At 37.4% G+C, this 16,175-nt stretch overlaps 2 protein-coding genes across 2 annotated transcripts; one reads left to right on the forward strand and one right to left on the reverse strand.

Moving 5' to 3' along the window:
• Positions 1–8,152: 8,152 nt before the first annotated feature.
• On the reverse strand, positions 8,153–11,032 carry LOC141846038 (silicon efflux transporter LSI2-like). Its single transcript, XM_074734024.1, has 3 exons — positions 9,552–11,032; positions 9,140–9,329; positions 8,153–8,543 (listed from the first exon to the last, which is right to left on the reverse strand). The coding sequence occupies exons 1-3, from the start codon at positions 10,707–10,709 to the stop codon at positions 8,281–8,283; spliced, it is 1,611 nt and encodes a 536-aa protein (XP_074590125.1). The 5' UTR covers positions 10,710–11,032; the 3' UTR covers positions 8,153–8,280.
• A 1,616-nt stretch (positions 11,033–12,648) lies between these two features.
• Positions 12,649–16,010, forward strand: LOC141846039 (sec-independent protein translocase protein TATB, chloroplastic-like). Its single transcript, XM_074734025.1, has 6 exons — positions 12,649–12,928; positions 13,237–13,358; positions 14,017–14,076; positions 14,234–14,363; positions 15,452–15,613; positions 15,704–16,010. Exons 1-6 carry the CDS (start codon positions 12,688–12,690, stop codon positions 15,796–15,798), a joined length of 810 nt encoding a protein of 269 aa, XP_074590126.1. The 5' UTR covers positions 12,649–12,687; the 3' UTR covers positions 15,799–16,010.
• Positions 16,011–16,175: the final 165 nt, after the last annotated feature.

Raw genomic sequence — 16,175 nt, forward strand, 5'->3', positions numbered from 1 at the left:
GCAGAAAATATCGGTCAATTGCTCACGTCGGATCGAAACGTCAGTGGGGACAGGCAGCAAAGGAGCCTCCGTTAAAGGAGATCCCCCGCCCGGAGGAGCGGTAAGAACTGCGGGGCAAAGCATCGTTCCCTCAGGTCTTGATGGTGAAGCTGTGGAGAAGGCTCCCTCCTCTGTGGATCGTGAGGTTAGAAGGGGTGGCTGGGACTCCCCCGCCGGCTCAGTTAGCCTCTCTTCTCTGACCTCCGGGGAAACAACTGCTTGTGCTTCATTGGCAATTTGTACTGCCGAAACACCCTCCTCTATTGGGTAGTCGGAGGGTTCTGGGGAGGCAGAAGTCGGTATAGTGTCGTCCTCGCCGACAGGAAGGATGGAATCCGGCACTACAACTAAGGCGTTCATCGGTTCGCTGACAGGGGCAATCGGGTCCGTCGTGGGAACCGCTGAGGGGCCTCCTGACTCTACGGTGGACGGCAGATTCGCCTCCTTCGATCCTGTAGTATCGGTTAACCCGCTTAGTCTCGTGCCCGGAGTAGATAATGGAGCTGTACTCCGAACAGTTTGTTTTTTCGACTTAGACGACGCTGATGTCCCGGACCTAGTTTTTTTGGATTTCCCCACTTCGGCCTCTGTGCGAAGTCTCTTCGAGACCACCTCCTCGGAGGGTTCTTCTATTCGTACACCCCCGGGTGGGGGGATCGCTGGTAGAGACTTCCTCTTGCGGATTAGGGGTTCCAGCGGCTCGGTCGAGGCTTCAGAGTGGTCGCCCGCCTCGGGAACTGCTGAAGCGGTGTGAGAGTCAAGCAAGTTCTCGGGTGCTAGGGTATCTCTTGAAGGATCTGGATCAGCTAGCGATTCAAAAGATGCTTGGTCCCACTTGATGAATTTATTCACAGACGCCATGGCCCACAGATCCTCTACAAGACATGACGAACATACGTAAAATCAGCAACGACCAAGGCAGGGTGCATCAAAAGTCTTACCTAGTGGCCGCGATAGCCGTGCTGCTACCGGGCTCAGGCCCGCTCTGAAAAGTAAGCCCTCCTCACCGACCAATCGACCGGCATGGAATTGCAAATCAGACCACGCTTTACGTAACATTAAATGTTTATGTAAATTATATATATATATATAGTAAGAAGTTGAGTAATAATATGTTCGAGTAGAACAATCTCTATGTAAATCTGATAGGATACATTATCAATTTAAGAGATATTTTTTTCTCTTATCTGACCATGATAATGTAATATTTGTTGGTCTCAACGAGCCTACATTCTATCAAGAAGTGGTAATGAACTCAGATTTTGAGAAATGACTAAAGGTCATGAGGTCGGAAATGAAATCCATGTACACTAATCACGTATGAACTTTGGTTGAATCACTTGAAGGGATCAAACTCATTGGGTGTAAGTGCGTCTTTAAGAGAAAGACTGACATGAATGGTCAAATGCATACCTATACAGGGTGATTGGTAGCTAAAAGATTTAAACAGATACATGGTATAACCATTTTTCATTAGTTGTGATGTGTAAATCTATTCGGATTATGTTTGCTATTGCAGCTTATCATGATTATGAGATTTGACAGATGGATGTCAAAATTACATTTTTAAATGGAAATCTACTCAAGGATGTGTACATGACTCAACCTGAGAGTTTTGTAAATCTAAAGGATGCTGAAAATGTATGTAAGTTGTAAAGGTCCATTTATAAATAAAAATAAGCTTCTAGAAGCTAGAATATTTGATTCGATGATGCAATTAAAGCTTTTGATTTCATTAAGAACGAAGATGAACCTTGTGTCTATAAAAGAGTTAGTGGGAGCACAATCATCTTTCTCATCCTGTATATATAGATAACATACTTCTCATTGGAAATGATATCCCTATACTGCAGTCTGTAAGGACATGACTTAAGAATTATTTCTCAATGAAAGACTTAGGTAAAACATCCTATATTTTAAACATCAAGATCTATAGAGATAGATCTAATAGATTGCTTGACTTAAGTCAGAGTACACATATTGATAAGGTGCTCAATCGTTTTGCCATGCAGAATTTTAAAAAGGGATTTCTGTTGATGTCACATGGTGTGAGCCTTTTGAAGTCTCAATACCCCTCTTCTAAAAAAGAAAGAGACCGCATAGATCAGATTCCTTATACATCTATTATAGGGGTTATCATATATGCTATGCTTTGTATTTGCCCTGATATCTCATATGTGTTAAGCATGACGAGCAGCTACCAGTTAGATCCAGTGAAGGTCACTGGACAACATTCAAGAATATTCTTAACTATTTGAGAAGAATGAAAGATTATTTCTTGATATTTGGATGTGATGAGGAGCTCACAGCAAAGAGTTACAACAATGCAAGCTTTCAAACTGATAAGGATGATTTTAGATCGCAGCCAGGGCATGTATTTTACTTAAATGGTGGTGATATGAGCTGGAAGAGTTCAAAGCAAGATACAATTGTTGATTCTACTACAGAAGTCGAGCATATTGTTGCTTCTGGTGTAGCAAAAGAGACTGTTTGGATCAGAAAATTACAAAGTTTGGTGTAGTTCTAGCATAGTGAACCCAATAGACCTCTATTGTGATAACAATGGGGCAACTGCACAGGCTAAGAAACCTCACTCTCATCAGCAATCTAAACACACTTTATAGTAGGTTCATCTCATTCGAGAGTTCATTGATAGAGGAGATGTAAGGATATGTAGAGTATCGACTGATGCTAACATTACGAATCCTTTAACCAAGCCTTTAGCACAGAGAAAGCATGATGGTCACACTAGGTCACTGGATATTAGATATTTACATGATTGACACTAGTGCTAGTGGAAGATTATTAGTATTAGTCCTAAAGTCAATTATGAAATGATTAACAAGGAAATTTTTATATCATATTTCATTAATAAAAGATAAAATTTATGGTTATTATATTTACTTCATATTTGTGTCAGATGAATAAGTATAATAATACCTTAGGGTAGTAGGTTCTAATCTACAACGTATAAATTGGTTGAATTGATAATGAAAAATCGTAGACATATATATAAACACTACTTTTAACTACCTAGTTAAACTTTAATATACAAGGGCAATATTAATGCGTTGAAATTAACATATAGGTCAACTGATTACTTAATCTCACAAGTCATGGATATAAGATATCAAATTAACACATGAGTATATATTAGAGAATATGTACTGAATTGATCTGCCATGAAAATATTTTATGGATCGTTATATTAGTGTCATAAACATTCTCATAGTGACTATTAGTATAAATAATCCTTAGACCTGAAGTCACTACGGTTCCTTATACAAAGAGTTATGTATTTTAGTATCGACAAACGTCACTTGTAACAAAGTGGACTATAAAGTCGATCACTGGGTATGCAATAAATTATGCGGAAAGATGTGAGTGATGTAGATGAGATCTATCCCTTCCATATGACGGAAGTGATATCTGTGGACCCCTTGATTAAATAGGACTACTAAATGCATGGTCATGCTAAAAAATAAGTCAATATAAGATATTGAGCTTATTTGGTTATGTCAGTCTATTTAGAGATCAATAAATACAAAGATTGATAAGAGAATGATACAGTTTATGCCTCACGGATCAATCTAGATACCGATGATAGAAGAACCAAGTTATACAAGATAATAGACACAAAAAGATTAGGTCGGATCTCGACATTCTCATCACTTGGGTAGCAATGATGAATTGCTAGATGTCACTCATTGCTTATGTATCTAAAATATTATTTTAGATATATTGCCAGCGTTATGAGAACCTATTAGGTCACACACAAAGAATATGTTGATTTGGAGATGAGTATATTTTAATTTGACTAAAATATGATGGACCATAAAATTATAAGGTTAAGTATAATTTGAGTTAGACTCAAATGAATCCAACTATAAGATTATTCGATTGAGTCTAATCCGAATTAGACCCAACCACTAAAGAGGATTAATATCCATTAATAGAAATTAGAAAATTGATATACTATATGAAAATACAACATGAAAATGTAACATGACGCACTATACTGCATGGATATAGGACCTACTGCATGGATGTAGGACCCAGGTCTATAGTATGTCATGTTGTTTTCATGTAGTGTATCATTGATGGAGTATTGATGAAAGAAGAGCAAAAGGCAAAAACCTTTTGTACTCATTGAATGACTCCTTGTATTTATTGGATGACTCTTTGTATTCATTGGTATTGGATGACCCTTTATATTCATTGAATGACCTTTTGTATTCATTGGATGAGTACAAAAGATCAATTTTATATATTTGGTGGATGATCACTTTTGGTCTCCTCTTCTTCTACTCTTGGCAAAATCATCCAAGTTGCTAGCATAACGAAGGTGGTTCTTCTCCAAAGGCTAAGTTCGTGCAACGAACGAAGGACGTGTTCGTGTGGATACCGAAGATGCGCGGTCATTTTGATCATGCTGAGATCTACCGAATTAAATTGCTGCTGGGATTGTTCCATTCATGCAACAAAAGTGACAATTCGATCAAACATGTATACTACATTCGCATAGATCTATGGAGTTTTGTTTCACTACGTTTATTTATTATTTTTTTATAAAAGATCCCTACAAATGCATAGTAACCTTTCTCTCATACAAACTTAGAAGAAGACCATTTCAAATTTTGAAGTATTGATATCAGATAGGTTACATCTTCTATTTTTTTTCTTTTTTGTTTCTTTAAATTTTTCTTTGAAATGTTGCAAATAAACACAACTCAATGTATTTAACAAAAAAATAAAATTAATGAAAATACAATTAATATCATATTTAAATATTAGTGCATAAATGTCAACTTATTTTAATAGTGTTCAATCTCATAGTATCAATTTTCTTGTCTCTTATTTGTAATTTATATATAAGCCTTCATCTTCTTCACCAATCTCATCAACGACTGATATAGTGTTACTCTCTTCTTGCATATCAAAATCTTTACCTCTAATATATATTATTCCAAAATCCATCTCCCTAGACTTCATATCCAAGTTACCCTTCTGTCTTCTTTATTTCTCTATTGGTCCTCTTCTTACCTGAGATCACTATTAGTCATTTAGGTGTATCTTTAAAAGTGACCCTGAGATTATGACGACTTCTACCGCATCCTCTCCTCCATCACATTGGTTGAAATACCTTCAAGATGAGAATTTTCAAGGTGGCTAATTTGATATGATAAACTTTCCCTTTCTAGAATGATAACTAATTCTTCATTTAATTTAACTAACTTTTCATTCTAAAGGGTAAGAAATTTGATTTTTTTTTCAATGCAATGTGAATATTCAACTGTTTCCTATAAATCCATATGAAATTGTGCAACCGATGTCTTCACCCCATTATTATGTAGACTCAAAGTGAATGGGGAGGGATCCCAAGTAAATGAGCTTCCTCGGGATAGAGAGAATATCAATAATAATCTACAAAATTAATAATGATACATAATTAATTAAAACCTCTAACTATATAACATGAATTTAACAATAGTTGAAAACTTACCTAGGAGGTCAGACTCTTTGTAACTTAGCCCTTACTTTATATGAAAATAAATAGATTTCCACTTACTTATTCTTGATGGTACCTTCTGCTTCGCGGTTGAATAGGGACAGAATTAAGAAACCAAGCCTATGTCATAATTCAACAGTTAGATATTATTACCTATTTATGAAAGAAATTAACTAGCTAATTAAAACTTACAGTAAGTACACTAGCAAATCCTTTCATATACGACAGTGAGAGGATAGAGCAAGGAACCTTCGATGCAAAAACATCCTCAAATATTGAGAGTTGAGGAATCATATAATATGTATTACTTCAACTCAATTATAACTTTTTAGGTTGTCAAAATTATCAACAATATCTATAATCCTAAAAGTAACTTATATGTACTAGAAGCAAACAAAATAAAAGAAAAAAAATATAAAATATAAAATTTATAAAATAACAAAATATTTGTATTTGAATCCACGCGGAGATAATATATCCTCAATAGATTTTCCAATTGGGATAGATTTAGTTCTTTACTTGTAAAAAAATCTTTTAAATAATTCACTAGAAGGCATATTGGAATCCATTTGGATATGTACGCCTTTATCTAGGATTCCAAGCAATAATAATACATCTTTCGTTGTGAAGGACACATCCATGTTGGAAAAATTTAAATATCTTTATTTTTAAATCCCAATTCTCAAATATATTGACTAGTAATCCTCTAAGTTGTGGAATTTCTAATATATTGAAGAATGATACAAAAGGACTACTGCTTATAACTCTAATGTGTTTTTTAAGAAGATGTATTCTTGAATAACCCTTTCCCTTTGTGGAAGTTTCAAAAAAAAATCTATAAAATATCCTAACTAACTCATCCAATCTAACTTTTTTTTTTCCAAAGTTGATTGTATTTTTCTTCCAAAAGTTGATACAATTTTTTGAATTTCTTGCAGCATAACAAAACAACAATCGAGCTTTATAAAATTCAATCAAATAGCTTTCATAAAATTAAGTTAAACTAAGTTTAGTCACTAACACTAAAACAATGAGAGAATTACAATGAAAAAATAAATAATATATAATCTAAAAAATATTACATTTGGAGATGATGATGGAAGCTTTGACATTGTCCTCAAGAAGTGATTTTGTAGCTGGATGAAAAGTCAAAAAGCAGATTAAAGTTCTATTAGAGGGAATTTGGCAGAGGGAGATTACAACATAGAGGTTCGGACGAGGAGCTTTGGTCGAAGAAAAGGAAGAGGGTTACGATTTCTCACCAGAGCATGGAATTGCATCGGGACAAAATCGAACCTCAAAGCTATTGAAAACAAAGACGACGATGAAGGTTGTGAAGCTAGTGACGTAGGAGTTTGATCGGTGATGTAGGAGCTTTGACCGGCCGGTAATGTTACGAACAAGCACTGAAGCGGCGATGACTAAAACTCGTTATATAGGAGTGATATTTTTATATACATCGGTAAATGGCTCTGGTGTGCATTATTCATAGAGACCAGAGTGTACATCCCAACGTCCGAATCACTTTAAAAAAGGAAACATCATGATTATATTTGTCCGCGCACTCAGACGTCCATGATTTAGATATTCACTGAATTTTGTGCACATATATATTATATATATCCTCAAAAGATGGATAAAGAGACTGAATTGTAGTGTTCAGTACCTACCCTTACTAAGATATCTTCTTAGGTAAAAAGTCAACATCTTCAAATATAGAACAGAATCAACTCAGATCTTATTGAAAAGGATATGATACCTAGAATAAAATCGAATGATGCATCCATAGAATCTAATTATCATCGTCCTACATTACAAAACCAAACATAATGACAATCGAAAGACAGGCAAGAATCCAAAGTCAATGTCATTCTCCCCTACTAGTCGTCGGAAAAGCTCCTACAGCTACAATGGAAGGATCTTCTACAGGGATAGACGACAACCAGAGTCTCGTCTCAATGGAAAAGAAAAGAGAAAGAAAACCCAAATAAAATCAAGATCTCTTCCTTATATACTCATACCCATCCTATAGGGGACTATCCACATAAAACTCATAATCCGTTAACCGCCCATTAATGTTAACGAACTGGATTAATGGATCTACATCTTCAATCCACACACATCCAATATCTTAAAGCTCATTGATACACCATGCATTAGACTTGATCCTTCACTAATCACTAATCTTTTTTTTTTGTTTGATTTTATTGAAGTGATGAAGAGAAGGAAAGTAGCTGCCATTTCAGTTCACTACAAAAGTGAGGGCCTTTGGCATTCACCATTTACAACTCTTCTTCTATCTTCTTTCACATCTTGTGATCGCTCATTTTCATTTGCCGGCTAACAAATTCGGCCGGGCCGATCAGTCTGCTCATCCGATTCTCCTAAACATGATCGATCCGGGCTATCCATTCCACCTAACTTGCTCTGCTCAAGCTTAAAGAGGACATTGTTTGGAGAATTCAAACAAGAAAAACAGAGAACAGACCATGCATTCCTTAAGTTATCCAAAATTCTCTACTTCCATCTATCTCTCAATATTCATGAAAACAACAATCGAAACGGATGAGAGAGAAGTACGATCGCTAAACTCGTTCAGACTCCTTCCTACAAGGTGCACATTTAGTTCATAACATATCGGTGTTCTCGCCACTACACTCAAAATGACAATTCATGATGCACAGATAACAAATCCTAGTATGTTGTCTCCCAATCCATTGTTCTATAACTTCTCATCTCATAAGTAGCAAACCCATACCTGTGACAATAATCGTCGCCGGGAATCCAAATTTCAAGTGTGTCAGAAATGAGAGATTGTAGCCAAAAGATTGAGAACGGCGAGCCTGCTCGCATACTATCAAATTGGCAGCAGATCCAAGAAGTGATAAATTCCCGGCGACCGTGCTTACCCATGCCAACATGAGCCATGCCCTGGTCTCTTCAGCTGGAGAAATTTCTGCAGCAGAACCGGCCACCCGAGCTCCAAGCAACAGAACTGGAGCAAGCACATACAGTTTAGGTATTAGTTACATGTTCATTGGCACTTGTGAGCAAGCAAATTGAGACAATGCCACAATATGGAAGTATGGTGACACTGTCCTAGTGTTTGATAAGGATCAACATTCAAGTTTTTAGAGATTTATGTATTCCATGGCTCATGATTCATTTTATAGTAAAGAGATGGGGTATCGGAGAGAGTTAACGAACGCAATTGGAACTGAGTAATATCTAAAGATTAGCATGGGAAAGAGACTTCATGAAAATAAAAATTTGGAGGAATGTGACAGCAAGTTTTCAGTTTGTGTATAATCAACTACAAATGATAGAAAATGGCACATCTGAACCTACATATTCTCGAGTGCCATTATTTGAAATCCAATTTTATTGCTTAAGAAGTCGATACTTGTGGCAAAATGGAAGCATGAGTTTAGCGAGTAAGTCGAATAAATACTTTCTTCCAACTCAGATATTGATTATTATCATGAAACAGAAACTAAGTCAATACTGTGCATCAAGCTTTGCTCCTCAAGCTCTAATTTTCTATTATGTTTGAACAGCATCAAGAAGGTTTTAGAATTGAAGTTCACTTACCGGTCGGTACGTTGGAGGCGACATTAGAGAGAAAAAGAATAACAAAAGCTAGCACTGCAGTCCCACTGGCAGTGTCGATGCGTGCATAGGGTTCCATTAAATCCCACAAAGCACTTGGTATGCCAGTTTTGTTAAAGCCGGCAACCGTGATGAACATTCCACAGAAGAATATCAATAATGAATAAGAAACCTGGTTTACAATCACAAACATTATTACCCAATTCAAACTCAACTGTAAGATAAACAAGTGTAGTCATACACTTCTTAGTAAATGAAAAGAATGTTGTTTGAAGCAACTTTGCCTATTCCAATTATCAAAAGGCAGCAAAATAATGAACTGAATTCATCTACAACTATGCAAAGCACAAGGTTTACTTCTAATATGAATGCCAAATGCAAGCAAGATGATTACCTTCTCGAGACAAGGACGAGCATCCCTGAAGTCCAGTACAATGAGAGCAAGAGCAGCAGCTATTGCCGACCACGACATATTTACCCCCATCAGAAGGGAAACAAGCATTCCAATAGTCACAAGATAGACTAACCAATTCCAGAGAAGTACCTTCCATCTCTCAATTGTAGCTTCCTTCTCCTCGGATGAGTAGAATAGAATTTCATCCTTCATCCCTTTGATTGAACTACCACTTCTTGTGTGCCTCATTGAAGCTTGAGCTTCCTCTTTTGTTGGAGGAGCTCCTGCAACTACCTCATTGAATCCATTTATTGGCATTGTTAATTCAGCTTTGCTGCAAGATTCGGTCGAAATTCTTCGATTCCTCAAAGTCTCAACATGAACAAAATTGCCATCGACTGATGAGCACGGAACAATGGAATCCCAATCTTTGTGTGACATTGTTGCTGGTGAAAACCGGTGGTGAGATGTGACATACTGATCCCCTATGCCAGCCACTGCATCGACAAAGGCTACCTCGACATCCTTCTCGTCGGACAACTTCTTCCAGTAGTAAATTAGAAGAATGGCAGCATTGAGAAATACCCCAAGAAGCATGGGGGGAAGGACGCCCAGCAGGAACTTACCAAAGGAAATCTTGCTTTGGACGGCGATGACCAAGTTCTGAGGGTTACCGATGGGAGTCGCGGAAGAACCGATATTGGCACTGGAAGCTAGGGCTAGAAGGAACGGCTGCGGGGGCAGGTTATGCTGCCGCGCGATCTTGAGGATGAACTCGGTGAGGACGACGCAGCAGGTGTCGTTAGTGAAGAGGGCGCTGGAGAGGGCTGAGATCAGGCAGACTCGGCAGAGCAAGTCCTTGCCGCCTCGGCTCTTCCAGGAGAGCAGCTTCCCCAAATGCTTGAACATGTCGGCTCTTTCAAGGAAGACGCTGACGACCATGGTGCCGAAGAGGAGGCCGAGAATGGGGAGGTCGATGGCGCCGTAAGCTTCCTCGGGGGAGATGACCCGGAACATGACCATCAGCATGGCGCCGAGGAGGGAGCCGGCGGTGCGGCCGATAGGCAGGAAAGGCACCGCCGGGAAGACGGCCAAGATCCAGAAGATCCCAAAAGCTAGGGATCCCAAAACTACCATTACAGTAGGAGCCAACGCCATCTTCGATCACTTTTAGAAGAAGAAAAACAGAACGAAAAGATCCAAAATGCGATTTTTTTCCAAGATCTACAAACGAGTTCTTCGAAATCTCGTCGCCAGCACACAACAACTGAAGAATCCCCACTGCTTCATGGATCCGCAGCAAAGAAAAGCAAAACAAAATTCGATCTTTGTCGACGGATTGAGTCAATGAATCGAGCAATCAACAGAATAGAAAACAAACGAGTTGCTGGCCGTCTCCTGGCCACGGCGTCGTCTCTCGTCGCTGGCAAGCGCCCCACATGGCTCCATGAGAGATCATGCTCCGGAGTCCACACTGGAAGTGGATCGTGTCTGGTCATCGGGCAGCTTTGCATTGCAATCATTTCACGTACACTGATTGCAATTATTATTATTACTAGTTTATAATTCAATTATTGACCTTCAATTAATTCGAGACGACTGATCTAACCAATCGAAAAGTTTGCTAGATCTTCAGGTAAATCCAGAAGAGCAGGACTCTGCACCTAGTTAGATTTTAGAATCGACGATAATTCGGAGTCAACGGTTTCGAACGGTTGATTTGATGATTCGGAGTTGTCTTTTCGACGGTTCGAAATCGTCTATTCGACGGTTCTTGATAAGTCAACTTTTAACTTTAATCATTCAAAACGAATAGGATTCACGGTTCGAAATCATCCATTTATCACAGTTCGATATTGGTTTTCATATGGTATTGATTTTTAAAAAATTAATACTTCAATAAAAGATGAAATTCATCGTTCCAATAATCCCACCCAGTTAGTTCCACAATCATCTATATTAAAAAATCAATATTACAATATCACACTGTAGTGTTAATTTTTTAAAATCAACATTACAGTTCAAAATCCTATATTCGATGCTTTATAATAAGTCAACCTTTTAAGTTTAACCATCTTAAATAGTTATGATTCATGATTTAGAATCATTGATTCACGATTTATCATAATTCAAGCACAATAATCTTCTTCGTTGTGGTCAACTATAGCTTCTCGATTTATCTCTTCACAGATAATTATAAGCCCGCTACCGATTCCACCTTTTACAGAAGACTTTCAAAGGTTTCTAAATACTTTTTTGATAAATCGTCGATTCAATAGTTAATTAGGCTCCTGAATTGTAACCAACCCGATTAAGTTTGGATCGATTACTATTTAGGCTTTGAGAATCGAGTCAATGAGTAATTGATCTGTTAATCTGATTACGAGTCTAAGCCGAGTCCGATTTGAACCCGGTCCAGGATCAAATCTACACCCAATAGTGGAACATGTCCTATAATATCTAATAATTAAGATTCACTTCAGCAAAATATGAAATCTATCATCCTAACGATTTCACATGGTCAGTCTCATTTCAGCAAAAGGTGGAATCCACCACCTCAGCGGTCCCACACAGTCGGTCCCACGATCATATATGAGGAGGTAAATCGAGAAGTTGCAGTTAGCCACGATGGAGAAGAGCATTGTCTCAGCTTCATTGAGATTTGATCTTTGTCCACTTCAATAATTCTGCTCAGCCCCAGTCATAATCTAATTCAACTATGCCTCAAGAACCACACAATCGATCTCACGGTCAAGGTAAATCGAAAAATCAATAATTAAGATTCAAACACGTAGGCAACGTTCCCAGAGGACCTACACTGAATGCAATTATTGGTAGACCAATAATTGATTCGGACTCACTCCATTTCACTTTATTCTCCATTTAATTTTCTTTTTCTTTTTATGGAAATGAAAGCGACAAGTTATTTTATAAATTATTTGATAATTTAAAAATTAGTATGTTATTTAAAATTTTATTATTATTATTATTTTATTTTATTAATTTATAATTTAGAGTTTGTTATTAAATGTATCGTAACAACTGTTATAGTAACCGTAACGGCTTTTCTCCTGTACAACCCTACCCATATCGCATATCGCTTCCGTCCACGCTCTCGTCTCTCTCCTCCGCCGCGATGGGCGCTGCAACGGTCCTCGCCTCACTCTGCTACTGCTCCCTCTCCTCCTCCTCTTCCCACTCGATGCAGGTGGCTCTCCTCGTCTCTTCCCGTCAGCGCTCTAGGGCTTCTCCCAAAATCCCACCTTCGTCCCATCTCCGCAGATCCATGCCCGCACTCGACCTGCCTCGCCCCTCGCTGTGGAACGGCCTGAAGCCGCTGGCGAGGCCTCTTTCTTTTGGAAACTTTGCGCGCAAAGGTAACACCTTGTCCTCCCTAAGATTTTGGAGAGTTGTGTGTGCATAACCTAATTCTGGGAATGTGGACGACAATTCCGAGGTTCTTGAACACATTCCCTCTGATCATCACTAATACTAAGCTTCATTCCCTCTTCTTCTACTACTTAAATAGTCAAATTAAGCATCTTTTACTTTTATGTATAAGTTGCTTGCCTACTTGTAGCTGATTCATTGCAGCTGCTGGGTTTACTTTCTTGTTTTCATAGATTTTCACGGAGATTTAGTCTACTTAGAAAATATGTTTGATGTTCTTTTACTTGTTTGGCAGAGAAAAAGGCGAAATTTCGTGGTAAAATTGTTCGTGCTTCTTTATTTGGAGTGGGTGCTCCTGAAGCATTGGTTATTGGAGTGGTAGCTCTGCTGGTGTTTGGCCCTAAAGGCCTAGCTGAGGCAAGTTCCTTCTTTGAACAGTAGATAAATTCATCTGTACATTGAAAATGTGGCAGAAATACATAGGTATCAAACTTTCAGGACAAGTATTGTCCTCAGACAGTATTCGCAGTGCGATTTGATATGCCAACACATTGTAGAGATGCCTGTTCCAGGTTCTGATATACTTTCTGAGGCCAGTGCTTCTTGATCATACTTGACAAACATCTTGCTAGTTTAGTGAACAGATTTATACTTTTATTGGAAGTATGTGACTTCTATCATTGGAGATGATAGAAGTTAATTTTTCAAATTGATCTAATTATTAAATTCCAAATGTACCAAGAATATAACTAAGAGATGCTTTTGGCCTTTCCCCAGATATCTCATTGTCACCAGCGTAGCACTTGCATTGTTTCAGTACTATGTAGTTGGTTCCTACTTTGGTCATTACTCAAAATGGTATCTCCCTTCACATCTGGAGAAAAAAAAAAAAAATCTAAATAGTATTATAGACTGGAAACTTATTATTTGTTCTTAATAAAGCTAATAGGAGAGCATTGTTTTACCAAGAGAGTTTGCATTCAGATGTCACATTGCTAAACTTCCAGCTTGTTTCCTGAGTTATTTGCCAACAGTTTATTGCTTAAATTCTTCTCAACCAAGTCCTACTTTGCAGGTAGCACGTAACTTGGGGAAAACATTGCGTGCTTTCCAACCAACTATTAGGGAGCTTCAGGTTAATTTTGTTTGCATATTAAATTTCATTTTATTACGCAATAGGAATGGATGGGAAAATAAACTTGATAAGGAATCCATGCTAAATTGTCAATTGAAAATAAATGAGTAGCTTCCAATTATGCTGGAATTATCATTCAATTGTTCTTATGCTACAGGATGTGTCTAGAGAATTCAAGAACACTCTTGAGCGGGAGATTGGAATTGATGAAGTTGTGCCTCCAACAAATTACATCAACAAATCTGCCTTGTATGCTGATGAAAAACAAGAAACCGTGGTAGATCCAAGTAAGTGACGTAAATGTTTAGGTTGATAATCATGAATACTAAATATATGTGCCTATTGCATTTGCACATGTTTCCTCCATATTAGAAATATTTGAATAAATCCTGCATCAAATCAATATTTTCCAGGGTTCAAACTAACATTTTGAATAGTGGCATTAGCAACTGTAGAGGTCTTAAAGAAGAAAATACCATTCAAATTTGAGAGATTCAAATTTGACATTTTAAATTTTGCACTTTTATGTAATATGTTCTATGTTTTGTATCTTTGGAGCATGAAAAAAGATGTAATCAATGCCTTAGGTTCTAGGTGAATTATCCAGCATGAGAACCTGGTCTGTCCTAGGACTATTATGATATAATTTAGATGCATGAAATTTTTGTAAGAAATCTAGATATATTTAGATCTATTATTCAATGGGAATGGGGTGTTGATGGAGATAAGAAGGGGAACTTCAATATTGTAGTATGATTATTATGTGCTTCTTGTGCTGAAAAAACATTTTATATTTTCCACCATATTTCATGGATCAGAGTATTGAGCTGTTATGATCCACCATATTTCATGGATCAGAGTATTGAGCTGTTATGAGCTGTTATGAAGTAACAACATAGCAAACATGAGAATGCCAAGATAGATATGATGAGTTAATAGCAATTAGGTGTAGCTTCAATAGATGATAAAAGGAGAGAATAGAATAAGATGGTACTAACATCCAATAACAACCCATAGATCCAATTGGCAAATGTATCCTATTAAAATAAAAGATGCAAGAGGTAGAGAGACAAAAGAAATATTAGTATTAATTTTGATTATTGTTAGTGATATAGCTTTATGTATAACTTAATATAAGAATAATATTTTTGTAGCAGACATTACATAGTCAAGAGAAACACAACTTGATGTTGATGATGTTTTCTCCATATTCTATTCTGGTATTATATTTTTGTTTTTCTATCTTGAAATTTCTCTGTTATCCACTCATTTTGATAGACCAGCATTCTGGTCTTAAAATGATCATGATCTTAATATTCTTACACGATGTATTTGATTCCCTGATCCTGCTAGAATCATATTGTTTACTCTGCAGATGGCAAACCTCTAGACCTATCATATACCAGCGAAGAACTCTTGAAGGTTACAGAACAGCAGCTGGCTGCATCTTCTGCCACATCCAAAATTGAGTCAACGCCCGAATCACAAGGTACCACATCTCAAGTTGAAGAACAAGCACCTAAAGAGCAACCAAAAGGTTAGGCATCTCTTGTATCCTCGATGCTTCCTACCATTTACTTCTTCATACTTTTGACTGACATTATTTAATATTCTGAAACCACTTCAGAAACTTCACCTGCAACAACTATTACAACTGAAACAAGCACTTTCAATTCTGATACAGATTCACAATCATCGGCGGAATCTGAGCACCAGAGGTGAAGGTGATGCATGTGTATACCCCAATGTGAAAAGATGGAAAATAGGAAATTGATGCAAGGCAAACAATGTATAACTTGACCCCCTGTAAATGTTTTGAGTTTTATCTCGGAGGAAGGCCTGATGAAGTTTTGTAGTCTGATTTCTTTGTCAATATCCAACTGTTTCATGTTCTTTGAAAACTACAGAATGATGTGATCCCATTGACACCTCTAGTTTATCTTGTTGCATGCCTGAGTTATGTGTGAATAGCACACACAATGTTCGTGTATAAAAGAGCTAGTTCGTGTAAATTGATTTCAGTGATTTGCAAGCTGATTTTCGATGAGACCTTTAGTGTAGAAAATTTTAGTTTATTTAAGTTATATTAAATTTAATGG

Source organism: Curcuma longa, chromosome 15 (genome assembly GCF_044706935.1).
Source record: "Curcuma longa cultivar G26 ecotype Majalengka, Jawa Barat chromosome 15, ITB_CL_G26_1.1, whole genome shotgun sequence".
NCBI lineage: Eukaryota > Viridiplantae > Streptophyta > Magnoliopsida > Zingiberales > Zingiberaceae > Curcuma > Curcuma longa.

Bases quoted from the DNA above. Each gene is read 5' to 3' on its own strand.
- LOC141846038 (XM_074734024.1), bottom strand. From the start codon at position 10,709: ATGGCGTTGGCTCCTACTGTAATGGTAGTTTTGGGATCCCTAGCTTTT. The intron at 9,330-9,551 runs GTAATCATCTTG...ATTGTAAACCAG, and splicing joins CTCGTCCTTGTCTCGAGAAG to GTTTCTTATTCATTATTGAT. The intron at 8,544-9,139 runs GTAAGTGAACTT...TGCTTGCTCCAG, and splicing joins CGCCTCCAACGTACCGACCG to TTCTGTTGCTTGGAGCTCGG.
- LOC141846039 (XM_074734025.1), top strand. From the start codon at position 12,688: ATGGGCGCTGCAACGGTCCTCGCCTCACTCTGCTACTGCTCCCTCTCC. The intron at 12,929-13,236 runs GTAACACCTTGT...CTTGTTTGGCAG, and splicing joins TGGAAACTTTGCGCGCAAAG to AGAAAAAGGCGAAATTTCGT. The intron at 15,614-15,703 runs GTTAGGCATCTC...AAACCACTTCAG, and splicing joins ACCTAAAGAGCAACCAAAAG to AAACTTCACCTGCAACAACT.